The sequence below is a fragment of the Heptranchias perlo genome, chromosome 11, assembly GCF_035084215.1.
Source record: "Heptranchias perlo isolate sHepPer1 chromosome 11, sHepPer1.hap1, whole genome shotgun sequence".
NCBI lineage: Eukaryota > Metazoa > Chordata > Chondrichthyes > Hexanchiformes > Hexanchidae > Heptranchias > Heptranchias perlo.
Genome location: NC_090335.1, coordinates 14,348,780 through 14,376,730, shown reverse-complemented (window position 1 = coordinate 14,376,730; position 27,951 = coordinate 14,348,780). Strand labels below are relative to the sequence as shown.

The 27,951-nt window shown below is 51.9% G+C and overlaps 1 protein-coding gene across 1 annotated transcript; it reads right to left on the bottom strand.

Annotated features, from left to right (window-relative positions):
• Positions 1-578: 578 nt before the first annotated feature.
• On the bottom strand, positions 579-27,506 carry nudt15 (nudix (nucleoside diphosphate linked moiety X)-type motif 15). The gene is made up of 3 exons (XM_067992571.1): positions 27,158-27,506; positions 24,870-25,066; positions 579-989 (listed from the first exon to the last, which is right to left on the bottom strand). Exons 1-3 carry the CDS (start codon positions 27,313-27,315, stop codon positions 886-888), a joined length of 459 nt encoding a protein of 152 aa, XP_067848672.1. The 5' UTR covers positions 27,316-27,506; the 3' UTR covers positions 579-885.
• Positions 27,507-27,951: the final 445 nt, after the last annotated feature.

The following is a 27,951-nucleotide window of genomic DNA, read 5'->3' as shown; positions in this document are numbered from 1 at the left end:
TGCCCTAAGGCATGTCAGCCTATTTATGGACCTCTGTTTGCTAAAAATTAAACGTAAGGCACGAACCCACTCATGAAGCTGAACCAGACTGTTACTGAGCACATTACTGAGTGGCTGTTTACAACTAAACTGCACTGATTTGCAGTGGAATGCATGACAAGTTAGGACTGATTCTTGATAATAGCAGAGAAAAAAAGAACAAAGATATGGTTCAGAATGCAACCTTGTACAGAACTGAAGGGGGAAACTGCCTGACCAAGATGGTAGTGCTATGGGGTGAATTTCATAAAAGGGATAGTACCTTAAGGTAATTTCTCTCCTCTCCCCTCCCCACCCCGACTGAACTGAAAGTTAAAGGAATGAATAAGAAAGGTTATACAAAGGAATAAGAAACCTTATCTTAATCCTCATTCTGGCAAAAGAAAGTAATCCACAAACCACCTATATAGAGCGCATATTGGGAGGGGAGGGGGGGTTATGTAAAATAAGTCACCAGCGTAACCGCATCTGTTGCGTAGCTCAGCAGCATCGCAGGTGTGAGGGCTTTTAAGTGCAATTTATTTTCCACAAGCCATCAATCTCTGATGTAGTTTTATTTTATAACGTACATCTTACAGTTTTGAAATTTCATTCACTCATTTAATGCTATTTTCAAGTACACAATATTTAAATATGGGGAGATACATGCAAGGCCAAGTTCATGAGATCATTGACATTAGCATCTTTGTTAATGTATGGCTTCATGATTAAAATTAATTAGTTCGATTGGTTGCTTCCAATTCTAAACCATCTTTTGGGATTCCACACTTGTAAACACTTTATTCGATATTACACAAAATGATGAGGATGATTACCGTCATTCACTGATGAATTTCCAGCAAGATTTTAAAGTCGTTCTTCAAAAGGATGATAAACATGTCTTACACAAGCTAAAGGACAGAACAGCTGGTCCACTGGTGGAAAGTCTTCCCATTTGATCCATTCCCATCCTATAATAAAGACAATTTGAGGTGAAACTTGTGTTTAATACATTCTTACAGGTAATTAATTGGATGTGAAGTACTCTGGGACGTGCTGAGGATGAGAGAAGGTATTATGTAAATCCAAGTTCATTTGTTCTCTGATTTGCCTCTGAAGCAGTTTTTTCAACTTATCAAAAATTCTACAGCTGACCAAGAACATGCAGAAAGCCTTTACCAAGTTCCTCGAATCATAGAATGGTTACAGCACAGAAGGAAGCCATTGGGCCCATCGAGCCCATACTGGCTCTTTGTAAGAGCAATCCAATTAGTCCTATTCCCCCGCTCTTTACTCGTAGCCCTGCAAATTTTTTCCCTTCAGGTATTTATCCAATTCCTTTTTGAAAGCCACAATTGAATCTGCTTCCACTACCCTTTCAGGTAGTGCATTCCAGGTCATAACTACTCGTTGTGTAAAGGAGTTTTTCCTCACGTCGCCGTTGGTTCTTATGTCCATCACCATAAATCTGTCCCCTCTGGTTCTCGACCCTTCCACCAATGGAAACAGTTTCTCTTTATTGACCTTATCTAAACCGTTCATGATTTTGAACACATCTACCAAATCTCCCTTAACTGTCGCTGTTCGAAGGAGAACGACTCCAGCTTCTCCAGTCTCTCCACATAACTGAAGTCCCTCATCCCTGGAACCATTCCAGTAAATCTTTTCTGCACCCTCTCTAAGGCCTTCACATCCTTCCTAAAGTGTGGCACCTAGAACTGGACAATGCTCCAGTTGTGGCCGAATCAGTGTTTTACAAAGGTTCAACATAACTGCCTTGCTTTTGTACTCTATCTCTATTTATAAAGCCCAGGATCCCGTATGCTTGTTTAACTGCTTTCCCAATCTGTTCTGCCACCTTCAAGGATTTGTGCACATATGCGCCCAGGTCTCTCTCTTCCTCCACCCCCTTTAGAATTGTACCATTTAATTTATATTGCTTCTCCTCATTCTTCCTGCCAAAATGTATCATTTTGCACTTCTCTGCGTTAAATTTCATCTGCCATGTGTCCGCCCATTCCACCAGTCTGTCTATATCCTCTTGAAGTCTATCACTATCCTCCTCACTGTTTACTACACTTCCAAGTTTTGTGTCACCTGCAAATTTTGAAATTGTGCCCTGTACACCCAAGTCCAAGTAATAAATTATGCATCAAAAAAAACTGACCCCGAGGGAACACCATTGTATACCTTCCTCCAGTCCGAAAAACAACTGTTCACCACTACTCTCTGTTTCCTGTTACGTAACCAATTTCATATCCATGCTGCCACTACCCTTTTTATTCCATGGGCTTCAATTTTGCTGACAAGCCTATTACGTGGCACTTTATCAAATGCCTTTTGAAAGTCCATATACACAACAAAAACTGCATCGCCCTCATCAACCCTCTCTGTTACCTCATCGAAAAACTCAATCAAGTTAGTTAAACACAATTTGCCTTTAACAAATCCATGCTGGCTTTCCTTTTACGAATCCACATTTGTCCAAGTGACTATTAATTTTGTCCCAAATTATCATTTCTAAAAGCTTCCCACCACTGAGGTTAAACTGACTGGCCTATAGTTGCTAGGTTTATCCTTACACCCTTTTTTGAACAAGGGTGTAACATTTGCAATTCTCCAATCCCCTAGCACCATGCCTATATCTAAGGAGGATGGGAAGATTTGGCCAGCAGCTCTGCAATTTCCACTCTTACTTTAAATCCTCCCCCACAGCACTAGTGAGAGAGGAGAGCGAGGCGTAAAAGGAGGCCCGAGAGCGAGAGCGAGGCGTAAAAGGAGGCCCGAGAGCGAGAGCGAGGCGTAAAAGGAGGCCCGAGAGCGAGGTGTAAAAGGAGGCCCGAGAGCGAGGCGTAAAAGGAGGCCCGAGAGCGAGGCGTAAAAGGAGGCCCGAGAGCGGGAGAGGAGGGCGAGGCGTAAAAGGAGGCCCGAGAGCGAGAGCGGAGGGCGAGGCGTAAAAGGAGGCCCGAGAGCGGGGGAGGAGGGCGAGGCGTAAAAGGAGGCCCGAGAGCGGGGGAGGAGGGCGAGGCGTAAAAGGAGGCCCGAGAGCGGGAGAGGAGGGCGAGGCGTAAAAGGAGGCCCGAGAGCGGGAGAGGAGGGCGAGGCGTAAAAGGAGGCCCGAGAGCGGGAGAGGAGGGCGAGGCGTAAAAGGAGGACCGAGAGCGAGAGCGGAGGGCGAGGCGTGAAAGGAGGCCCGAGAGCGGGAGAGGAGGGCGAGGCGTAAAAGGAGGCCCGAGAGCGAGGGAGGAGGGCGAGGCGTAAAAGGAGGCCCGAGAGCGAGGGAGGAGGGCGAGGCGTAAAAGGAGGCCCGAGAGCGGGGGAGGAGGGCGAGGCGTAAAAGGAGGCCCGAGAGCGGGGGAGGAGGGCGAGGCGTAAAAGGAGGCCCGAGAGCGGGGGAGGAGGGCGAGGCGTAAAAGGAGGACCGAGAGCGAGAGCGGAGGGCGAGGCGTAAAAGGAGGCCCGAGAGCGAGGGAGGAGGGCGAGGCGTAAAAGGAGGCCCGAGAGCGAGGGAGGAGGGCGAGGCGTAAAAGGAGGCCCGAGAGCGAGGGAGGAGGGCGAGGCGTAAAAGGAGGCCCGAGAGCGAGGGAGGAGGGCGAGGCGTAAAAGGAGGCCCGAGAGCGGGGGAGGAGGGCGAGGCGTAAAAGGAGGCCCGAGAGCGGGGGAGGAGGGCGAGGCGTAAAAGGAGGCCCGAGAGCGGGGGAGGAGGGCGAGGCGTAAAAGGAGGCCCGAGAGCGGGGGAGGAGGGCGAGGCGTAAAAGGAGGCCCGAGAGCGGGAGAGGAGGGCGAGGCGTAAAAGGAGGCCCGAGAGCGAGAGGTAAAAGGAGACTAGAGAGCGAGAGGTAAAAGGAGGCCCGAGAGCGAGAGAGGAGAGCGAGAGGTAAAAGGAGGCCCGAGAGCGGGAGAGGAGGGCGAGGCGTAAAAGGAGGCCCGAGAGCGAGAGGTAAAAGGAGACCCGAGAGCGAGAGAGGAGAGCGAGAGGTAAAAGGAGGCCCGAGAGCGGGAGAGGAGGGCGAGGCGTAAAAGGAGGCCCGAGAGCGAGAGGTAAAAGGAGACCCGAGAGCGAGAGGTAAAAGGAGACCCGAGAGCGAGAGAGGAGAGCGAGAGGTAAAAGGAGGCCCGAGAGCGGGAGAGGAGGGCGAGGCGTAAAAGGAGGCCCGAGAGCGAGAGGTAAAAGGAGACCCGAGAGCGAGAGGTAAAAGGAGACCCGAGAGCGAGAGGTAAAAGGAGACCCGAGAGCAGGAGAGGAGAGCGAGAGGTAAAAGGAGGCCCGAGAGCGAGAGGTGAAAGGAGACCCGAGAGCGAGAGGTAAAAGGAGGCCCGAGAGCGAGAGGTAAAAGGAGACCCGAGAGCGAGAGGTAAAAGGAGACCCGAGAGCGAGAGGTAAAAGGAGGCCCGAGAGCGAGAGGTAAAAGGAGACCCGAGAGCGAGAGGTAAAAGGAGGCCCGAGAGAGAGAGGTAAAAGGAGGCCCGAGAGCGAGAGGTAAAAGGAGGCCCGAGAGCGAGAGGTAAAAGGAGGCCCGAGAGCGAGAGGTAAAAGGAGGCCCGAGAGCGAGAGGTGAAAGGAGACCCGAGAGCGAGAGGTGAAAGGAGGCCCGAGAGCGAGAGGTAAAAGGAGGCCCGAGAGCGAGAGGTAAAAGGAGGCCCGAGAGCGAGAGGTAAAAGGAGGCCCGAGAGCGAGAGGTAAAAGGAGGCCCGAGAGCGAGAGGTAAAAGGAGGCCCGAGAGCGAGAGGTAAAAGGAGGCCCGAGAGCGAGAGGTAAAAGGAGGCCCGAGAGCGAGAGGTAAAAGGAGGCCCGAGAGCGAGAGGTAAAAGGAGGCCCGAGAGCGAGAGGTAAAAGGAGGCCCGAGAGCGAGAGGTAAAATGAGGCCCGAGAGCGAGAGGTAAAAGGAGGCCCGAGAGCGAGAGGTAAAAGGAGGCCCGAGAGCGAGAGGTGAAAGGAGACCCGAGAGCGAGAGGTAAAAGGAGGCCCGAGAGCGAGAGGTAAAAGGAGGCCCGAGAGCGAGAGGTAAAAGGAGGCCCGAGAGCGAGAGGTGAAAGGAGACCCGAGAGCGAGAGGTAAAAGGAGACCCGAGAGCGAGAGGTAAAAGGAGGCCCGAGAGAGAGAGGTAAAAGGAGACCCGAGAGCGAGAGGTAAAAGGAGGCCCGAGAGAGAGAGGTAAAAGGAGGCCCGAGAGCGAGAGGTAAAAGGAGGCCCGAGAGCGAGAGGTAAAAGGAGACCCGAGAGCGGGAGGTAAAAGGAGGCCCGAGAGCGAGAGTTAAAAGGAGACCCGAGAGCGAGAGGTAAAAGGAGGCCCGAGAGCGAGAGGTAAAAGGAGGCCCGAGAGCGAGAGGTAAAAGGAGGCCCGAGAGCGAGAGGTGAAAGGAGACCCGAGAGCGAGAGGTGAAAGGAGACCCGAGAGCGAGAGTTAAAAGGAGACCCGAGAGCGAGAGGTAAAAGGAGGCCCGAGAGCGAGAGGTAAAAGGAGGCCCGAGAGCGAGAGGTAAAAGGAGGCCCGAGAGCGAGAGGTAAAAGGAGGCCCGAGAGCGAGAGTTAAAAGGAGACCCGAGAGCGAGAGGTAAAAGGAGGCCCGAGAGCGAGAGTTAAAAGGAGACCCGAGAGCGAGAGGTAAAAGGAGGCCCGAGAGCGAGAGTTAAAAGGAGACCCGAGAGCGAGAGGTAAAAGGAGGCCCGAGAGCGAGAGGGAAAAGGAGGCCCGAGAGCGAGAGGGAAAAGGAGGCCCGAGAGCGAGAGGGAAAAGGAGGCCCGAGAGCGAGAGGGAAAAGGAGGCCCGAGAGCGAGAGGTAAAAGGAGGCCCGAGAGCGAGAGGTAAAAGGAGGCCCGAGAGCGAGAGGTAAAAGGAGGCCCGAGAGCGAGAGGTAAAAGGAGGCCCGAGAGCGAGAGGTAAAAGGAGGCCCGAGAGCGAGAGGTAAAAGGAGGCCCGAGAGCGAGAGGTAAAAGGAGGCCCGAGAGCGAGAGGTAAAAGGAGGCCCGAGAGCGAGAGGTAAAAGGAGGCCCGAGAGCGAGAGGTAAAAGGAGGCCCGAGAGCGAGAGGTAAAAGGAGGCCCGAGAGCGAGAGGTAAAAGGAGGCCCGAGAGCGAGAGGTAAAAGGAGGCCCGAGAGCGAGAGGTAAAAGGAGGCCCGAGAGCGAGAGGTAAAAGGAGGCCCGAGAGCGAGAGGTAAAAGGAGGCCCGAGAGCGAGAGGTAAAAGGAGGCCCGAGAGCGAGAGGTAAAAGGAGGCCCGAGAGCGAGAGGTAAAAGGAGGCCCGAGAGCGAGAGGTAAAAGGAGGCCCGAGAGCGAGAGGTAAAAGGAGGCCCGAGAGCGAGAGGTAAAAGGAGGCCCGAGAGCGAGAGGTAAAAGGAGGCCCGAGAGCGAGAGGTAAAAGGAGGCCCGAGAGCGAGAGGTAAAAGGAGGCCCGAGAGCGAGAGGTAAAAGGAGGCCCGAGAGCGAGAGGTAAAAGGAGGCCCGAGAGCGAGAGGTAAAAGGAGGCCCGAGAGCGAGAGGTAAAAGGAGGCCCGAGAGCGAGAGGTAAAAGGAGGCCCGAGAGCGAGAGGTAAAAGGAGGCCCGAGAGCGAGAGGTAAAAGGAGGCCCGAGAGCGAGAGGTAAAAGGAGGCCCGAGAGCGAGAGGTAAAAGGAGGCCCGAGAGCGAGAGGTAAAAGGAGGCCCGAGAGCGAGAGGTAAAAGGAGGCCCGAGAGCGAGAGGTAAAAGGAGGCCCGAGAGCGAGAGGTAAAAGGAGGCCCGAGAGCGAGAGGTAAAAGGAGGCCCGAGAGCGAGAGGTAAAAGGAGGCCCGAGAGCGAGAGGTAAAAGGAGGCCCGAGAGCGAGAGGTAAAAGGAGGCCCGAGAGCGAGAGGTAAAAGGAGGCCCGAGAGCGAGAGGTAAAAGGAGGCCCGAGAGCGAGAGGTAAAAGGAGGCCCGAGAGCGAGAGGTAAAAGGAGGCCCGAGAGCGAGAGGTAAAAGGAGGCCCGAGAGCGAGAGGTAAAAGGAGGCCCGAGAGCGAGAGGTAAAAGGAGGCCCGAGAGCGAGAGCGAGAGGTAAAAGGAGGCCCGAGAGCGAGAGGTAAAAGGAGGCCCGAGAGCGAGAGGTAAAAGGAGGCCCGAGAGCGGGAGGTAAAAGGAGGCCCGAGAGCGAGAGGTAAAAGGAGGCCCGAGAGCGAGACGTAAAAGGAGGCCCGAGAGCGAGAGGTAAAAGGAGGCCCGAGAGCGAGAGGTAAAAGGAGGCCCGAGAGCGAGAGCGAGAGGTAAAAGGAGGCCCGAGAGCGGGAGGTAAAAGGAGACCCGAGAGCGGGAGAGGAGAGCGAGAGGTAAAAGGAGACCCGAGAGCGGGAGAGGAGAGCGAGAGGTAAAAGGAGGCCCGAGAGCGGGAGAGGAGAGCGAGAGGTAAAAGGAGGCCCGAGAGCGGGAGAGGAGAGCGAGGGGTAAAAGGAGGCCCGAGAGCGGGAGAGAAGAGCGGGAGAGAAGAGCGAGAGGTAAAAGGAGGCCCGAGAGCGGGAGAGGAGAGCGAGAGGTAAAAGGAGGCCCGAGAGCGGGAGAGGAGAGCGAGAGGTAAAAGGAGGCCCGAGAGCGGGAGAGGAGAGCGAGGGGTAAAAGGAGGCCCGAGAGCGAGAGAGGAGAGCGAGAGATAAAAGGAGGCCCGAGAGCGAGAGGTAAAAGGAGGCCCAAGAGCGAGAGGTAAAAGGAGACCCGAGAGCGGGAGAGGAGAGCGAGGGGTAAAAGGAGACCCGAGAGCGGGAGAGGAGAGCGAGGGGTAAAAGGAGACCCGAGAGCGGGAGAGGAGAGCGAGGGGTAAAAGGAGACCCGAGAGCGGGAGAGGAGAGCGAGGGGTAAAAGGAGACCCGAGAGCGGGAGAGGAGAGCGAGGGGTAAAAGGAGACCCGAGAGCGGGAGAGGAGAGCGAGGGGTAAAAGGAGGCCCGAGAGCGGGAGAGGAGAGCGAGGGGTAAAAGGAGGCCCGAGAGCGGGAGAGGAGAGCGAGGGGTAAAAGGAGGCCCGAGAGCGGGAGAGGAGAGCGAGGGGTAAAAGGAGGCACGAGAGCGGGAGAGGAGAGCGAGGGGTAAAAGGAGGCCCGAGAGCGAGAGGTAAAAGGAGGCCCGAGAGCGAGAGGTAAAAGGAGGCCCGAGAGCGGGAGAGGAGAGCGAGGGGTAAAAGGAGGCCCGAGAGCGGGAGAGGAGAGCGAGGGGTAAAAGGAGGCCCGAGAGCGAGAGGTAAAAGGAGGCCCGAGAGCGGGAGAGCGAGGGGTAAAAGGAGGCCCGAGAGCGGGGGAGGAGAGCGAGGGGTAAAAGGAGGCCCGAGAGCGAGGGGTAAAAGGAGGCCCGAGAGCGAGAGGTAAAAGGAGGCCCGAGAGCGAGAGGTAAAAGGAGGCCCGAGAGCGAGAGGTAAAAGGAGGCCCGAGAGCGAGAGGTAAAAGGAGGCCCGAGAGCGAGAGGTAAAAGGAGGCCCGAGAGCGAGAGGTAAAAGGAGGCCCGAGAGCGAGAGGTAAAAGGAGGCCCGAGAGCGAGAGGTAAAAGGAGGCCCGAGAGCGAGAGGTAAAAGGAGGCCCGAGAGCGGGGGAGGAGGGCGAGGCGTAAAAGGAGGCCCGAGAGCGGGGGAGGAGGGCGAGGCGTAAAAGGAGGCCCGAGAGCGGGGGAGGAGGGCGAGGCGTAAAAGGAGGCCCGAGAGCGGGGGAGGAGGGCGAGGCGTAAAAGGAGGCCCGAGAGCGGGGGAGGAGGGCGAGGCGTAAAAGGAGGACCGAGAGCGAGAGCGGAGGGCGAGGCGTAAAAGGAGGCCCGAGAGCGAGGGAGGAGGGCGAGGCGTAAAAGGAGGCCCGAGAGCGAGGGAGGAGGGCGAGGCGTAAAAGGCGGCCCGAGAGCGAGGGAGGAGGGCGAGGCGTAAAAGGAGGCCCGAGAGCGAGGGAGGAGGGCGAGGCGTAAAAGGAGGCCCGAGAGCGGGGGAGGAGGGCGAGGCGTAAAAGGAGGCCCGAGAGCGGGGGAGGAGGGCGAGGCGTAAAAGGAGGCCCGAGAGCGGGGGAGGAGGGCGAGGCGTAAAAGGAGGCCCGAGAGCGGGGGAGGAGGGCGAGGCGTAAAAGGAGGCCCGAGAGCGGGGGAGGAGGGCGAGGCGTAAAAGGAGGCCCGAGAGCGGGGGAGGAGGGCGAGGCGTAAAAGGAGGCCCGAGAGCGGGGGAGGAGGGCGAGGCGTAAAAGGAGGACCGAGAGCGGGAGAGGAGGGCGAGGCGTAAAAGGAGGCCCGAGAGCGAGAGGTAAAAGGAGACTCGAGAGCGAGAGGTAAAAGGAGGCCCGAGAGCGAGAGAGGAGAGCGAGAGGTAAAAGGAGGCCCGAGAGCGGGAGAGGAGGGCGAGGCGTAAAAGGAGGCCCGAGAGCGAGAGGTAAAAGGAGACCCGAGAGCGAGAGGTAAAAGGAGACCCGAGAGCGAGAGAGGAGAGCGAGAGGTAAAAGGAGGCCCGAGAGCGGGAGAGGAGGGCGAGGCGTAAAAGGAGGCCCGAGAGCGAGAGGTAAAAGGAGACCCGAGAGCGAGAGGTAAAAGGAGACCCGAGAGCGAGAGGTAAAAGGAGACCCGAGAGCGAGAGGTAAAAGGAGACCCGAGAGCAGGAGAGGAGAGCGAGAGGTAAAAGGAGGCCCGAGAGCGAGAGGTGAAAGGAGACCCGAGAGCGAGAGGTAAAAGGAGGCCCGAGAGCGAGAGGTAAAAGGAGGCCCGAGAGCGAGAGGTAAAAGGAGACCCGAGAGCGAGAGGTAAAAGGAGACCCGAGAGCGAGAGGTAAAAGGAGGCCCGAGAGCGAGAGGTAAAAGGAGGCCCGAGAGCGAGAGTTAAAAGGAGACCCGAGAGCGAGAGGTAAAAGGAGGCCCGAGAGCGAGAGGTGAAAGGAGACCCGAGAGCGAGAGGTAAAAGGAGGCCCGAGAGCGAGAGTTAAAAGGAGGCCCGAGAGCGAGAGGTGAAAGGAGGCCCGAGAGCGAGAGGTAAAAGGAGGCCCGAGAGCGAGAGGTAAAAGGAGGCCCGAGAGCGAGAGGTGAAAGGAGGCCCGAGAGCGAGAGGTAAAAGGAGGCCCGAGAGCGAGAGGTAAAAGGAGGCCCGAGAGCGAGAGGTAAAAGGAGGCCCGAGAGCGAGAGGTAAAAGGAGGCCCGAGAGCGAGAGGTAAAAGGAGGCCCGAGAGCGAGAGGTAAAAGGAGGCCCGAGAGCGAGAGGTAAAAGGAGGCCCGAGAGCGAGAGGTAAAAGGAGGCCCGAGAGCGAGAGGTAAAAGGAGGCCCGAGAGCGAGAGGTAAAAGGAGGCCCGAGAGCGAGAGGTAAAAGGAGGCCCGAGAGCGAGAGGTAAAAGGAGGCCCGAGAGCGAGAGGTAAAAGGAGGCCCGAGAGCGAGAGGTAAAAGGAGGCCCGAGAGCGAGAGGTAAAAGGAGGCCCGAGAGCGAGAGGTAAAAGGAGGCCCGAGAGCGAGAGGTAAAAGGAGGCCCGAGAGCGAGAGGTAAAAGGAGGCCCGAGAGCGAGAGGTAAAAGGAGGCCCGAGAGCGAGAGGTAAAAGGAGGCCCGAGAGCGAGAGGTAAAAGGAGGCCCGAGAGCGAGAGGTAAAAGGAGGCCCGAGAGCGAGAGGTAAAAGGAGGCCCGAGAGCGAGAGGTAAAAGGAGGCCCGAGAGCGAGAGGTAAAAGGAGGCCCGAGAGCGAGAGGTAAAAGGAGGCCCGAGAGCGAGAGGTAAAAGGAGGCCCGAGAGCGAGAGGTAAAAGGAGGCCCGAGAGCGAGAGGTAAAAGGAGGCCCGAGAGCGAGAGGTAAAAGGAGGCCCGAGAGCGAGAGGTAAAAGGAGGCCCGAGAGCGAGAGGTAAAAGGAGGCCCGAGAGCGAGAGGTAAAAGGAGGCCCGAGAGCGAGAGCGAGAGGTAAAAGGAGGCCCGAGAGCGAGACGTAAAAGGAGGCCCGAGAGCGAGAGGTAAAAGGAGGCCCGAGAGCGGGAGAGGAGAGCGAGGGGTAAAAGGAGGCCCGAGAGCGGGAGAGGAGAGCGAGGGGTAAAAGGAGGCCCGAGAGCGAGAGGTAAAAGGAGGCCCGAGAGCGAGAGGTAAAAGGAGGCCCGAGAGCGAGAGGTAAAAGGAGGCCCGAGAGCGAGAGGTAAAAGGAGGCCCGAGAGCGAGAGGTAAAAGGAGGCCCGAGAGCGAGAGGTAAAAGGAGGCCCGAGAGCGAGAGGTAAAAGGAGGCCCGAGAGCGAGAGGTAAAAGGAGGCCCGAGAGCGAGAGGTAAAAGGAGGCCCGAGAGCGAGAGGTAAAAGGAGGCCCGAGAGCGAGAGGTAAAAGGAGGCCCGAGAGCGAGAGGTAAAAGGAGGCCCGAGAGCGAGAGGTAAAAGGAGGCCCGAGAGCGAGAGGTAAAAGGAGGCCCGAGAGCGAGAGGTAAAAGGAGGCCCGAGAGCGAGAGGTAAAAGGAGGCCCGAGAGCGAGAGGTAAAAGGAGGCCCGAGAGCGAGAGGTAAAAGGAGGCCCGAGAGCGAGAGGTAAAAGGAGGCCCGAGAGCGAGAGGTAAAAGGAGGCCCGAGAGCGAGAGGTAAAAGGAGGCCCGAGAGCGAGAGGTAAAAGGAGGCCCGAGAGCGAGAGGTAAAAGGAGGCCCGAGAGCGAGAGGTAAAAGGAGGCCCGAGAGCGAGAGGTAAAAGGAGGCCCGAGAGCGAGAGGTAAAAGGAGGCCCGAGAGCGAGAGGTAAAAGGAGGCCCGAGAGCGAGAGGTAAAAGGAGGCCCGAGAGCGAGAGGTAAAAGGAGGCCCGAGAGCGAGAGGTAAAAGGAGGCCCGAGAGCGAGAGGTAAAAGGAGGCCCGAGAGCGAGAGGTAAAAGGAGGCCCGAGAGCGAGAGGTAAAAGGAGGCCCGAGAGCGAGAGGTAAAAGGAGGCCCGAGAGCGAGAGGTAAAAGGAGGCCCGAGAGAGAGAGGTAAAAGGAGGCCCGAGAGCGAGAGTTAAAAGGAGGCCCGAGAGCGAGAGGTAAAAGGAGGCCCGAGAGCGAGAGGTAAAAGGAGGCCCGAGAGCGAGAGGTAAAAGGAGGCCCGAGAGCGAGAGGTAAAAGGAGGCCCGAGAGCGAGAGGTAAAAGGAGACCCGAGAGCGAGAGGTAAAAGGAGGCCCGAGAGCGAGAGGTAAAAGGAGGCCCGAGAGCGAGAGGTAAAAGGAGGCCCGAGAGCGAGAGGTAAAAGGAGGCCCGAGAGCGAGAGGTAAAAGGAGGCCCGAGAGCGAGAGGTAAAAGGAGGCCCGAGAGCGAGAGGTAAAAGGAGGCCCGAGAGCGAGAGGTAAAAGGAGGCCCGAGAGCGAGAGGTAAAAGGAGGCCCGAGAGCGAGAGGTAAAAGGAGGCCCGAGAGCGAGAGGTAAAAGGAGGCCCGAGAGCGAGAGGTAAAAGGAGGCCCGAGAGCGAGAGGTAAAAGGAGGCCCGAGAGCGAGAGGTAAAAGGAGGCCCGAGAGCGAGAGGTAAAAGGAGGCCCGAGAGCGAGAGGTAAAAGGAGGCCCGAGAGCGAGAGGTAAAAGGAGGCCCGAGAGCGAGAGGTAAAAGGAGGCCCGAGAGCGAGAGTTAAAAGGAGGCCCGAGAGCGGGAGCGAGAGTTAAAAGGAGGCCCGAGAGCGGGAGCGAGAGTTAAAAGGAGACCCGAGAGCGGGAGCGAGAGTTAAAAGGAGACCTGAGAGCGAGAGGTAAAAGGAGGCCCGAGAGCGGGAGAGGAGAGCGAGAGGTAAAAGGAGACCCGAGAGCGGGAGAGGAGAGCGAGAGGTAAAAGGAGACCCGAGAGCGGGAGAGGAGAGCGAGAGGTAAAAGGAGGCCCGAGAGCGGGAGAGGAGAGCGAGAGGTAAAAGGAGGCCCGAGAGCGGGAGAGGAGAGCGAGAGGTAAAAGGAGGCCCGAGAGCGGGAGGGAAAAGGAGACCCGAGACCGAGAGGGAAAAGGAGACCCGAGAGCGAGAGAGGAGAGCGAGAGGTAAAAGGAGGCCCGAGAGCGAGAGAAGAGGGCGAGGCGTAAAAGGAGGCCCGAGAGCGGGGGAGGAGGGCGAGGCGTAAAAGGAGGCCCGAGAGCGGGGGAGGAGGGCGAGGCGTAAAAGGAGGCCCGAGAGCGGGAGAGGAGGGCGAGGCGTAAAAGGAGGCCCGAGAGCGGGAGAGGAGGGCGAGGCGTAAAAGGAGGCCCGAGAGCGGGAGAGGAGGGCGAGGCGTAAAAGGAGGCCCGAGAGCGGGAGAGGAGGGCGAGGCGTAAAAGGAGGCCCGAGAGCGGGAGAGGAGGGCGAGGCGTAAAAGGAGGCGGGAGAGGAGGGCGAGGCGTAAAAGGAGGCCCGAGAGCGAGAGGTAAAAGGAGGCCCGAGAGCGAGAGGTAAAAGGAGGCCCGAGAGCGAGAGAGGAGAGCGAGAGGTAAAAGGAGGCCCGAGACCGAGAGGGAAAAGGAGACCCGAGAGCGAGAGGTAAAAGGAGGCCCGAGAGCGAGAGGTAAAAGGAGGCCCGAGAGCGAGAGGTAAAAGGAGACCCGAGAGCGAGAGAAGAGGGCGAGGCGTAAAAGGAGGCCCGAGAGCGGGAGAGGAGGGCGAGGCGTAAAAGGAGGCCCGAGAGCGGGAGAGGAGGGCGAGGCGTAAAAGGAGGCCCGAGAGCGGGAGAAGAGGGCGAGGCATAAAAGGAGGCCCGAGAGCGGGGGAGGAGGGCGAGGCGTAAAAGGAGGCCCGAGAGCGGGAGAGGAGGGCGAGGCGTAAAAGGAGGCCCGAGAGCGAGAGGTAAAAGGAGACCCGAGAGCGAGAGGTAAAAGGAGACCCGAGAGCGAGAGGTAAAAGGAGGCCCGAGAGCGAGAGGTAAAAGGAGACCCGAGAGCGAGAGGTAAAAGGAGGCCCGAGAGCGAGAGGTAAAAGGAGACCCGAGAGCGAGAGGTAAAAGGAGACCCGAGAGCGAGAGGTAAAAGGAGACCCGAGAGCGAGAGGTAAAAGGAGGCCCGAGAGCGAGAGGTAAAAGGAGGCCCGAGAGCGAGAGGTGAAAGGAGGCCCGAGAGCGGGAGAGGAGAGCGAGAGTTAAAAGGAGACCCGAGAGCGGGAGAGGAGAGCGAGGGGTAAAAGGAGGCCCGAGAGCGGGAGAGGAGAGCGAGAGGTAAAAGGAGACCCGAGAGCGAGAGGTAAAAGGAGACCCGAGAGCGAGAGGTGAAAGGAGGCCCGAGAGCGGGAGAGGAGAGCGAGAGGTAAAAGGAGACCCGAGAGCGGGAGAGGAGAGCGAGGGGTAAAAGGAGGCCCGAGAGCAGGAGAGGAGAGCGAGAGGTAAAAGGAGGCCCGAGAGCGAGAGAGGAGAGCGAGAGATAAAAGGAGGCCCGAGAGCGGGAGAGGAGAGCGAGAGGTAAAAGGAGACCCGAGAGCGGGAGAGGAGAGCGAGGGGTAAAAGGAGGCCCGAGAGCGGGAGAGGAGAGCGAGGGGTAAAAGGAGGCCTGAGAGCGGGAGAGGAGAGCGAGGGGTAAAAGGAGGCCCGAGAGCGGGAGAGGAGAGCGAGGGGTAAAAGGAGGCCCGAGAGCGGGAGAGGAGAGCGAGAGGTAAAAGGAGGCCTGAGAGCGGGAGAGGAGAGCGAGGGGTAAAAGGAGGCCCGAGAGCGGGAGAGAAGAGCGAGAGGTAAAAGGAGGCCTGAGAGCGGGAGAGGAGAGCGAGGGGTAAAAGGAGGCCCGAGAGCGGGAGAGGAGAGCGAGGGGTAAAAGGAGGCCCGAGAGCGGGAGAGGAGAGCGAGGGGTAAAAGGAGGCCCGAGAGCGGGAGAGGAGAGCGAGAGGTAAAAGGAGGCCCGAGAGCGGGAGGAGAGCGAGAGGTAAAAGGAGGCCCGAGAGCGGGAGAGGAGAGCGAGGGGTAAAAGGAGGCCCGAGAGCGGGAGAGGAGAGCGAGAGATGAGCAAGGGCTTTTTCATACAGGCAGAAATTTGAAAGTGACGTCACAGGACAGTGGGTAGATGATTGGTTGGTGAGTATTACTTTTTTTTTGCTCTCTAACTGAATAGCTGGTGAGTGTTTTTTTTGTCCCGATCAGGGCAGTAACTAAGTTTAGTTAGTCGTCTAATAAAGGGAGGCATGGCAGGGCACCTCAGTCCAAATGCGGATCCTGTGTCATATGAAGTCCGGGATGCTTCCCATGTCCTGGGCGGCCACATATGCAGGAAGTGTCGTCAGCTGAAGGAGCTCAAGCTCCGGGTTTCAGAGCTTGAGCGGCGGCTGGCATCACTGCAATGCATCCATGAGGCTGAGAGCCACGTGGGTAGCACGTTTCTGGAAGTGGTCACCCCGCAGCTTAAAAGAGTGCAGGCAGAGAAGGACTGGGTGACTGCCAGACAGACAAGGAGGACCAGGCAGGTCGTGCAGGAGTCCCGAGTGCATCTCACTCTCTCTAACCAGATACTGGTGAGGTCGCTAGTTCCTCTGGGGAGTACAGCCAGGGCCAAGTCCACGGCACCAAGGGTGGCTCAGTTGTATGGCGGGAGCAGTGGGGGGGGGGGGGGGGGGGAGGGGGAGGAAGAAAAAGATCATGGAGGAATAGTGATAGGGGATTCAATAGTTAGGGGAACTGTGTCTCAATTACCTCCTCTTTTACTGTGACTTTGGCAGCATCTTCTTCCTTGGGAAAGACAGATGCAAAGTACTCATTTAGTACCTCAGCCTTCTGCCTCCATGCGTCGATCTCCTTTTTGGTCCCTAATCGGCCCCACCCCTCCTCTTACAACCCATTTACTATTTATATGACTTTTGGATCTCCTTTTATGTTGGCTACCAGTCTATTCTCATAATGTCTCTTTGCCCCTCTTATTTCCTTTTTCACTTCTCCTCTGTACTTTCTATATTTAGCCTGGTTCTCACTTGTATTATCAACCTGACATCTATCATATGCCCCCTTTTTTTGCTTCATCTTACTATCCATCTCTTTAGTCATCCAGGGAGCTCTGGCTTTGGTTGCCCGACCTTTCCCCCTCTTGGGAATGCATCTAGACTATGCCCGAACCATCTCCTCTTTAAAGGCCGCCCACTGTTCGATTACAGTTTTGCTTGCCAATCTTTGATTCCAATTTACCCGGGCCAACCCACTGAAAATGGCCCTCCTCCAATTAATTATTTTTACTCTAGATTGCTCCTTGTCCTTTTCCATAACTAATCCAAACCTTATGATACTATGGTCACTGTTCCCTCAATGTTCCCCCGTTGACACTTGACCCACTTCATTCCCCAGAACCAGATCCAGCAATGCCTCCTTCCTTGTTGGGCCAGAAACATACTGATCAAGAAAGTTCTCCTGAACACACTTCAGAAATTCCTCCCCCTCTTTGCCTTTTATACTATTACTATCCCAGTCTCTATTAGGACAGTTGAAGTCCCCCATTATCACGACTCTATAGTTCTTGCACCTCTCTGGAATTTCCCTGCAGATTTGCTCCTCTAGATCCTTCCCACTAGTTGATGGCCCAGAGAATACACCCAGTAGTGTAATGGCACCTCTATTGTTTCTTAACTCTAACTAGATTCTGTCCTTGACCCCTCAAGGACATACTCTCTCTCCAGCACTGCAATATTCTCCTTGATCAATATTGCCACCCGTCTCCTTTTTTTCCTTCCCTATCTTTCCTGAATACCTTGTATCCAGGAATATTTAGTACCCAATCCTGCCTTTTTTGAGGCAGGTCTCCGTTATCGCCACTACATCATATTCCCATGTGGCTATTTGTGCCTGCTGCTCACCAACCTTATTTACCACACTTCATGCGTTTACACACATGCACCCTAAACCTATCTTAGACCTTCTTGTATTCTTTCAGTCTGATCCCACCTAATACTGTACTATTTCTTACTCTAGTGCTATCTGTCCCTTCGAAACCTTTCTGCACCTTGTTTCTCCTTTCTAATGCTACCCCCTGATGCCCATCCCCCTGGAACACTAGTTTAAACCCTCCCCCACAGCACTAGTGAATCTTCTCGCAAGGACATTAGTCCCAGCTCAGTTGAGGTGCAACACGTCAGTCTTGTACAGGTCCCTCCTGCCCCAGAACTGTTCCCAATGCCCCAAGAATCTGAAGCCCTCCCTCTTGCACCATGTCTCTAGCCATGCATTAACTTGCCCTATCTTCCTATTTCTGTACTCACTAGCATGTGGCACTGGGAGTAATCCAGAGATTACTACCTTTGAGGTCCTGTTTTTTAACTTGCTCTCCAGCTCCTGAAACTCTGACTGCAGGACCTCATCCCTTTTCTTTCCTATTGGAACCATGGACACGACCTCTGGCTGTTCCCCTTCCTCATGCAGAATGTTGTGCACCCTCTCTGTGATATCCTTTACCCTGGCACCAGGAAGGCAACACACCATGCGGGACTCATGTCGGTGCTCGCAGAAACGCGTCTGTCCCACTCACTATCGAATCCCCTATGACTGCTGCACTTTTACACGTCATTGTGCCTCCCCTACGCAGTCCTTTGCCCCATGGTGCCATGCTCAGGACTGCACTCCTTCGAGGTTTCGTCAACCTCACTGGCATTCAATGCTGAATACCATGTTTGAGAGCGCCACACACCCAAAAGATTCCTGCATTGCCAGCCTTTTCCTACCCTTTCAGATGGCCACCCACTTACTATCCTGAACTCTCTGTGGCTCTCAAATTCAAGCTACCGAGAAACCTACACCCACTCATAGGATTCCCATTTGGCATTTATGAGATGCATAATAGGACATGTCCCATTTACCCAAATCCAGTTGAAATCATGCAGCTTACCAGAGCAGATCACTGGTAAACTTCCCATTGCTTGGAACACCCTGCCTGCTTGAGCTGTAGGATTATCAGGAGCCGAATGGGAAGAATCCCTAGTGACGTGTTTAGCCATCAGAGTCCATTAGTGAGTGTTGCTGGCTGGTCAATCATTAACAGTGCCCTGGAGTAGTGCAGACGTGCCTGGCTCAGCGATGGGATTATCACGTCTACAATGGAGAACTGATTTGGTTCCAAACTCCCACTGCCGGATGAGTCATTCTGAAGCCAACTTTATCCCAGAAACCCTGTACATCTTTCCCTCAGGATAATCACTATTTGGTATAGCCAATAATTGACAAGCATAGGTGTGAATCCTCGCTGCATGGACAGCTGAGCTGATTGGATTTACTGCTTCAAAAGAGTGAGAAATTATCATACCCAATTTACACTGTTCTTTACGCTCTACAAATCTGGGCATCTTGTGGTGTAATGCAAAGAATACTGAAACAGGATTTGAGGTACGATAGCATAGAACTGGTCAGTCATCTCTGGAGTCGGTCTCATCATTATACCCACATAACCTAGCAATGTATACACATATAGAATCATAGAATGGTAACAGCACGGAAGGAGGCCATTCAACCAATCGAGTCCGTGCCAACTCTATGCAAGAGCAATTCAGATAGTCCCACTCCCCCGCCCTATCCCTGTAGCCCTGCAAATTTTTTCCTTTCAAGTACTTATCCAGTTCCCTTTTAAAAGCCATGATTGAATCTGCCTCCATCTCCACCCCCACCCCCCCCACCCCCACCCCCCACCCCACACCGGCAGTGCAATCCAGATCCTAACCACTTGCTGTGTAAAAATGTTTTTCCTCATGTCACCTTTGGTTCTTTTGCCATTCACCTTAAATCTATGTCTTCTGGTTCTTGACCCTACTGCCAATGGGAACAGTTTCTCTCTATCTACCCTGTCTAGATCCTTCATGATTTTGAATACCTCTACCAAATCTCCTCTCAATCTTCTCTGTTCCATGGAGAACAACCCCAGCTTCTCCAGTCTATCCACATAACTAAAGTCCCTCATCCCTGAAATCATTCTAGTGAATCTTTTCTGCACCCTCTCTAAGGCCTTCATATCTTTCCTAAAGTGCAGTGCCCAGAACTGGACACAATACTCCAGTTGTGGTCGAACCAGTGTTTTATAAAGGTTCATCATGACTTCCTTGCTTTTGTACTCCATGCCTCTATTTATAAATGTAAGGAATCTTACAACACCAGGTTATAGTCCAACTGTTCTATTTGAAAATCACAAGCTTTCAGAGGCTTTCTCCTTCGTCAGGTGAGTGTGGGATTCGGATTCCATGGAAGGTTGCCGCATTTATGACCTGACGAATTTGGACTTTATGCCCTGTACACCCAAGTCCAAGTCATTAATATATCAAGAACAGCAGTGGTCCTAGTACCAACCCCTGGGGAACACCACTGCACACCTGCCTCCAGTCTGAAAAACAATCGTTCACCACTACTCTCTGTTTCCTGTTACTTAGCCAATTCTGTATCCACGCTGCTACTGCCCCCTTTATTCCATGGGCTTCAATCTTGATGACAAGCCTATTATGCGGCACTTTATCAAACGCCTTTTGAAAGTCAATATACACGTTAACTGCATTGCCCTCATTGACCCTTTTTGTTACCTCATCAAAAAACTCTTTCAAGTTAGCGATACACGATTTGCCTTTAACAAATCCGTGCTGGCTTTCCCTAATCAATCCACACTTGTCCAAGTGGCTACTAATTCTGTCCCGGATTATTGTTTCTAAAAGTTTCACCACCATCGAGGTTAAACTGACTGGCCTGTAGTTGCTAGGTTTATCCTTACACCCTTTTTTGATCAAGGGTGCAACATTTACAACTCTCCAGTCCTCTGGCACCACCCCGGATGTTTGGAAGATTATGGCCAGTACCTCCGCAATTTCCACCCTTACTTCCCACAGCAACCTAAGATTTATCTCATCTGGACCAGATGACTTATCTACTTTAAGTACAGCTAGCCTTTCGAGTACCTCCTCTATCAATTTTTAGCCCTTCCAGTATCTCAACGACATCTTCTTCCTTGGTAAAGACAGATGCAAAGTACTCATTTAGTACCTCGGCCATCCCCTCTGCCTCCATGAGTAGATCTCCTTTTTGGTTTCTGATCGGCCCCACCCCTCCTCTTACTACCCGTTTACTGTTTACATGCCTATAGAAGGCTTATGGATTCCCTTTCATGTTCGCCGCCAGTCTATTCTCATACTCTCTCTTTGCCCCTCTTATTTCCTTTTTCACTTACCTCTGAACTTTCTATATTCAGTCTGGTTCTCACTTGTATTATCAACCTGACATCTGTCATACATCCCTTTTTTCTGCTTCATCTTACTCTCACTTTTGTCATCTATCTTCCTATTTCTATACACACTCGTGCGTGGCCCCCAGGAGCAATCCAGAGATTACTACCTTTGAGGTCCAGCTTCTTAATCTCTTTCCTAACTCCTTAAAATCTGCCTGAACGACCTCATCCCTCTTTCTATCTATGTTGTTGGTATTGATATGGACCACACCTCTGGCGGTTCACCCTCCCCCTACAGCATGTTCTGCAGCCACTCAGTGACATCCTTGACCCTGGCACTAGGGAGGTAATATACCTTCCTGGAATCACGCCTGTGGCCAAAGAAACACCTGTCAGTTCCCCTAACTATAGAATCCCCTATCACTATTGCTGTCCTGACCTTTCTCCTCCCTCCTGTACAGCTGAGCCACCCATGGTGCTATGATCTTGGCTCTGGCTGCACTCAGAATTGAATACTGGTTAGAGAGTGAGATGCCCTCAAGGAACTCCTGCACTACCTGCCTAGTCCTCCTTGTCTGTCTGGCGGACACGCAGTCCCTCTCTGTCTGCTCTCTCTTAAGCTGCGGGGTGACTACCTCTTGAATCGTGCTATCCACATAACTCTCAGCCTCGCGGATGCACTGCAGTGACGCCAGATGTTGCTCAAGCTCCGAAATGCAGAGCTCGAGCTGATGACATTTCCTGCACTGGTGGTTGTCCAGGACTCGGGAAGCGGCCTGGAGATCCCTCATGGCACAGGATGTGCATTCGAAGGGACTGAGGTGCCCTGCCATGCCTCTATTATATTAACTAAACTTAAAGACATAAAAAACTCCGCTTCAGTGGATCATCTTGCTTGACCTAAAGCTAATTTTCTAATGTCCCTCTCCTCTGTTCTATGTTCCTTGCAGCCTTTTGCTGACTGACTGCCCCCAACTTTTGAAGTTCTCTCTTTTAAAAAGCCTAACTCTAGTGTCAGCTTTTAGTCAAACTCTCCCCACCCAGGAGCAGAATCCACTAGCCTAACTTGGCAATGATCCCTACTGAGTTCAAATGAAGAGAGCTGCCACAGGAGCAATGAGTGTAAATGATCACTGGACTATCAAACTACCTTTCACTATCTTCAAGACGCTGGTATGAAATTGAATTACACCTGCCAGCCCTACTATTCCGTGAATTTAACCCCTTGAGAGCTACGTTTATCTCAATAGTAGCATTATGACAAATATTAAACCAAGCCCCTCCCCAGCCCATGGCAACATAGTCTAAAATCCCAAAATGTGATTATGTTGCCTTGAGTTACTCAAGTGTGTGTTGCAACTGCATTTCCAACTCATCTCACACAACATAATGTGAAGGATCATCTCAACAGGAGCAAAACGTATCTCGGTATTTTCATCGTGCATAGTACAAAGAGCACTGAAACAAATTGAGGCAATATAGCAAAAAACTAGTCACCGAATTCACTTTTTGCATCAGCAAATAGGATATTTATACTTCCCTCTTTTGAAAAAAAATATTGGTACAGGAGTATAAGAACATAAGAAATAGGAGCAGGAGTAGGCCAATCGGCCCCTCGAGCCTGCTCCGCCATTCAATAAGATCATGGCTGATCTGATCCTAACCTCAAATCTAAATTCATGTCCAATTTCCTGCCCGCTCCCCGTAACCCCTAATTCCCTTTACTTCTAGGAAACTGTCAATTTCTGTTTTAAATTTATTTAATGATGTAGCTTCCACAGCTTCCTGGGGCAGCAAATTCCACAGACCTACTACCCTCAGTGAAGAAGTTTCTCCTCATCTCAGTTTTGAAAGGGCAGCCCCTTATTCTAAGATTATGCCCCCTAGTTCTAGTTTCACCCATCCTTGGGAACATCCTTACCGCATCCACCCGATCAAGCCCCTTCACAATCTTATATGTTTCAATAAGATCACCTCTCATTCTTCTGAACTCCAATGAGTGGAGTCCCAATCCACTCAATCTCTCCTCATATGTCTGCCCCCTCATCCCCGGGATTAACCGAGTGAACCTTCTTTGTACTGCCTCGAGAGCAAGTACGTCTTTTCTTAAGTATGGACACCAAAACTGTATGCAGTATTCCAGGTGCGGTCTCACCAATACCTTATATAACTGCAGCAATACCTCCCTGTTTTTATATTCTATCCCCCTAGCAATAAAAGCCAACGTTCCGTTGGCCTTCTTGATCACCTGCTGCACCTGCATACTAACTTTTTGATTTTCTTGCACTAGGACCCCCAGATCCCTTTGTACTGCAGTACTTTCCAGTTTCTTGCCATTAAGATAATAACTTGCTCTCCGATTTTTCCTGCCAAAGTGCATAACCTCACATTTTCCAATATTGTATTGCATCTGCCAAATCTCCGCCCACTCACCCAGCCTGTCTATATCCCCTTGTAGGTTTTTTATGTCCTCCTCACTGTCTACTTTCCCTCCCATCTTTGTATCATCTGCAAACTTTGATATGTTACACTCGGTCCCCTCCTCCAAATCGTTAATATAGATTGTAAAGAGTTGGGGACCCAGCACCGACCCCTGCCGAACACCACTGGCTACTGGTTGCCAGTCCGAGAATGAACCATTTATCCCAACTCTCTGCTTCCTGTTAGATAACCAATGCTCCACCCATGCCAGAATATTACCCCCAATCCCGTGATTCTTTATCTTGAGCAATAATCTTTTATGTGGCACCTTGTCGAATGCCTTCTGGAAATCTAAATACACTACGTCCACTGGTTCCCTTTTATCCACCCTGTACGTTATGTCCTCAAAGAACTCAAGCAAATTTGTCAGACATGACTTCCCCTTCGTAAAGCCATGCTGACTTTGTCCTATTAAATTATGTTTATCCAAATGTTCCGTTACTGTCTCCTTAATAATAGACTCCAAAATTTTTACCCACCACAGATGTTAGGCTAACAGGTCTATAATTTCCAGCCTTCTGCCTACTACCCTTTTTAAATAAGGGTGTTACATTAGCAGTTTTCCAATCTGCCGGGACCTTTGCCGAGTCCAGAGAATTTTGGAAAATTATTACCAAAGCATCCACAATCCCTACTGCCACTTCCCTCAAGACCCTAGGATGTAAGCCATCAGGTCCAGGGGATTTATCCTGGATGTATGCTGAGGAACAAGAGAAAGAAAAGGACTCTGAGCTAAGGGGACAGATAAAACAATACAGTTGGGGAAAACAAAAGCGAAGGAAGCAATGGCAATATATGAATGAATGGGACAGAATTTGGAGGAAAATAAACAAATATGCAGCATAACAGAATCAGTGACAAACAGAATCAGTGACAAACAGAATCAGTGACAAACAGAATCAGTGACAAACAGAATCAGTGACAAACAGAATCAGTGACAAACAGAATCAGTGACAAACAGTCAGATTCCTAAAAAGGACACAATTGTGCTGAAACTACCCTTAGTCTTCAACTTTGCCAACTTCACTACTTCAGCAATGAGTTATTTCAGGTACATCTCATCAATAAATTGATGAGCTCCTGAAAATTCTCACAAAATATTTAGTGTAGCTTTAAAGATTTTATTTTAAAATAAAATTTAATTGTATTTCATTCAGTTTCAACTGACTGGTTACTTTTTAATGTACTTCAAATCTCATCTTAAAAATTCATAATTAATGTATGTGGCATTATTTTTTCTCAATGTTCTCGCCTGTCCTCCTGATGTTGTTGAGCCCGTGCTGAGGTACTATTCCACAGTCACCCTCAATCACAAGCCTGATCCTGCCTTCACCCAATGTCCATACCACTGGTGGGAATCTCTGTGTCGCAATCAGGAGCTGGAATCCAACCAGTTTTCCCCTCCGTGACGAAGGGCCAATTAATACATCAGCTAACTCAGCACAGGGTTTGGACTCGAGTGTTTATGGTTCAGCTACTCACTGGCTAATTCTGCTGAACCACTGGAAGAACACACTGTTATTTTAATTTATTCCCTGCTTTGTTTAAAGCAGTTTATAGCTTCAATCTACAAGTATTTGGCATCAGTTGCAACCATCACAACTTACTTCAAAATTGCACCTCCTGTATGTGTACAATATAGCTTCACAGTAACAACCTGCATTAATATAGCAGTTTTAACATAGAAAAACATCCCAAGGTGCTTCACAGAGGTGTAATTAAAAAAATGGAACCTTAGTAAAAAAGGAGATATTAGAAGTGACCAAATGCTGAGTCAAAGGGGTGAGTTTTATCGGGGGGGGGGGGTCTTAAAGAAGGAGTGATAAGATTGACCTCAGTCACAAGATATTAACCTTTATCTAGCTTAAAAAGTTCCCATTTACGGTTACCTCTGTTCCCTGTTTCTAATCCAATTTTCTATCCTTGGCTATACTTTCCTAGTCTGATTAATAGCCATCCTGTTAATCGCAAACGTGAAAGCCTTCTGAAAACCTAAATATATCAACTGCATTTTCACCATCAATAATGTCTTTGAAAAATCCAGCAGTTCGAACAACTTGCACTTACATAGCACCCTTAATGTAAAAAAATATCCAAAGGCACATCAAAGGCATAAGGAAACAGATGGACACCAAGCTGAAGGAGGAAATATTAGATGGAGTGACCAAAAGCTTGGACAGAGGTGGATTTTAAGGAAGAGGAGTTGGAGAGGCAGAGGGGTTTAGGGAGAGACATCTGAAGCGTGCAGCCTAGGTGGCTAAAGGCATTGTCGGCGGCGGTGGTATGAAGGGAGCGGGGAGGCCGGAGTCAGAGAAATGGAGAGTTCGGGGTAGAGAGGGAGGTTACAGAGATAAGGAGATGCAAGGTTGTGAAGGGATTTACAATCATGTTCTAAACACTTAGACATATTCAGAATTTACCTTCATTCTTCTGTGGTTCTAAATTCTTCGGCTCTGAATCATAGTCCACATTGACTTCTCCTTGCATGAAAATTGTGATGTAGTGATAATTTTCTTCTAATTTGATGCCATTTACAACGGTAGCAAAGTAAATATTCTTTAAGTGAAGCCCCGTCTCTTCAAGAACTTCCCGTTTGGCACAGTCTTCCCAGCTTTCTCTATTAAAAATAATCAGTTTAAAAATGAGCCATATCAATGGAAACATAAGTTCTTATGCTCTGCAAACCGACTTACAAAGGGTGTCTAAAAATGAGTTCTCGCATGGTATAAATCAAAGAAAGCCCAATCCAAAGTTTTGATATCAAATTGACCTTGAATGACATTCAAATTTCCATGCCTTTTGTTAACTTGCTAGTAGAAACATAGAAAATAGGAGCAGGAGTTGGCCATTTGGCCCTTCGAGCCTGCTCCGCCATTCAATATGATCATGGCTGATCCTCTATCTCAGTACCATATTCTCACTCTCTCCTCATACCCCTTGATGCCTTTTGTGTCTAGAAATCTATCTAGCTCCTTCTTAAATATATTCAGTGACTTGGCCTCCACAGCCTTCTGTGGTAGAGAATTCCACAGGTTCACCACCCTCTGAGTGAAGAAATTTCTCCTCATCTCAGTCCTAAATGTCCTACCCCATATCCTGAGACTGTGACCCCTCGTTTTCAACCTCTCAGCCAGGAGAAACATCCTCTCTGCATCCAGTCTGTCTAGCCCTGTCAGAATTTTATATGTTTCAATGAGATCCCCTCTCATTCTTCTAAACTCAAGTGAATACAGGCCGAGTCGACCCAATCTCTCCTCATACGACAGTCCTGCCATCCCAGGAATCAGTCTGGTGAACCTTCGCTGCACTCCCTCTATGGCAAGTATATCCTTTGTTAGGTAAGGAGAACAAAACTGCACATAACAGTCCAGGTGTGGTCTCACCAAGGTCCTGTATAACTGCAGTAAGACATCCTTGCTCCTGTACTCAAATCCTCTTGCAATGAAGGCCAACATACCATTTGCCTTCCTAACTGCTTGCTACACCTGCATGTTTGCTTTCAGTGACTGGTGTGCAAGGACACCCAGGTCTCTTTGTACATCAACATTTCCAAATCTATCACCATTTAAATCATACTCTGCCTTTCTGATTTTCCTTCCGAAGTGGATAATTTCACATTTATCCACATTATACTGCATCTGCCATGTATTTGCCCACTCACTCAACTTGTCTAAATCGCCTTGAAGCCTCTTTGCATCCTCCTCACAACTCACGGTCCCACCTAGTTTTGTGTCATCAGCAAACTTGGAAATATTACATTTGGTTCACTCATCCAAATCATTGATATATATTGTGAATAGTTGATCAAACTATACTATACACTATTCATGGTTTTCCCTCCCCCTCCAAACCAAGCAGGGCAGCATGAATGGCATGGATTAAAACTGAAAGGTGATATTGCTGTTCCAATATCTGCATCTATGACATCTCCCCATCATGCCTCTCCTTGATTAAGAAAGCAGTTTACCTACTTGATGTATATGCTACACCTGCCCTTTCACCTCCTCCCTTCCCACCATCCAGGGCCCCAAACACTTCCAGGTGAAACAGCAATTTACTTGTACTTCTTTCAATATAGTATACACTGGGGAGACCAAATGCAGATTGGGTGATCTCTTTGCTGAACACCTCCGCTCAATCCACAAGCATGACCCTATCCTGCCCACCGCTTGCCACTTTAATTCCCTGTCCCACTCTGACTTTTCTGTCCTTGGTCTCTTACACTGTGCCAATGAAGCTCAATGGAAACTCGAGGAACAGCACCTCATCTTTCGTTTAGGCACTTTAAAACCTTCTGAGCTCAACACTGATTTCAATAACTTTCAGACCATAACCACTGTTCCCATTTTTTCCAGATAGCAGGTGTTGGAAATGGTTCTGCTGTTGCCATTTACAGCTCCTCTAGACCCATCTTTTGTTTCTTTACTTGTCCCATTACCACCCTCCTTGCCTTGCACCACCATCCCTTATATCATTTAATAACTCTTGCCCCTTACCCTTTTGTTTTTTTCCTCCCCTCTCCCTAGCTCCGTACTTGCTTAAAAATTGTTAACTCTTTAACATCTTCGGGTTCTAACGAAAGGTCTTCGACCTGAAACGTTCACTCTGTTTCTCTCTCCACAGACGCTGCTGAGTATTTCCAGCACTTTCTGTATTAATCCCACGTGCACTACAATGTGATCAGTTAATTTGGAGGGAGAGACGATACCCGAACTCCAGGTGGCCGCCAGGGAGCTGAAAAGTGCCTGCTCCGAAAGAGCTTTTCCTTTTACCGAGGAGGACACAGCCAGGCCAGACTGAACTCGTCACGAAAGCCGCCACTCCAACTCCCGGCCGCCGCGCCGGGCTACAGTCGCCGCTGGACATCCCGGGACCTCGACAGACTTCAAAGCGACCAGCAGGCAAAACGGGAGACACCTATCGGACAGGCCGCCGAGCCTTCCGTTAACCGAGCGCGACGAGGAGCTGCACGAACGGCCCGCCGGCGGCTCGCGCCAACAGTCGCTGCGGGTGCGCCTGTTCGAACGGCGCAGACTCGGAGATCGCGCGTCTGCGTGGAGTGGCGGTTAGCGGGCGCGCGTTTCCCGCGCGAGCTCCGTCCGTTCCTGGCATGGCGGCGGGTGAAGGATATTTAAAATTCATTCCCCTGCTTCAGGTTTCAGATTGGGGGGGGGGGTGGAGGATGCATTGTTTTTTTTTAATGAAAAGCCACTTCAGTGAAAATAGCAAATTATTATCAAATAATTCAAAGTTGTCATTCCGAGAGATTGAAACAAAGAGAAACTTTCAGATTTTTTTTCCATTAGGCCCCCCTTTTATAAGAAGGGGGGGGTGTGTGTGGGGTGTGCTTAAATACTAAAACCAAACAAACCAAAACCAAGTGTTCAAATTAAAATTTTATTATCCTCGTCCAGGATGCACTCCAGCCCCTGCGGTGCCCACCGGTCGCGGAAAGCCTCGAGTGTACCGGCAGACACCGCGTGCTCCATCTCCAGGGGATGC

Bases quoted from the DNA above. Each gene is read 5' to 3' on its own strand.
- nudt15 (XM_067992571.1), bottom strand. From the start codon at position 27,315: ATGTCCAGCGGCGACTGTAGCCCGGCGCGGCGGCCGGGAGTTGGAGTG. The intron at 25,067-27,157 runs GTATCGTCTCTC...TATTTTTAATAG, and splicing joins GGCGGCCACCTGGAGTTCGG to AGAAAGCTGGGAAGACTGTG. The intron at 990-24,869 runs GTAAATTCTGAA...TCTTTATTATAG, and splicing joins AGAACCACAGAAGAATGAAG to GATGGGAATGGATCAAATGG.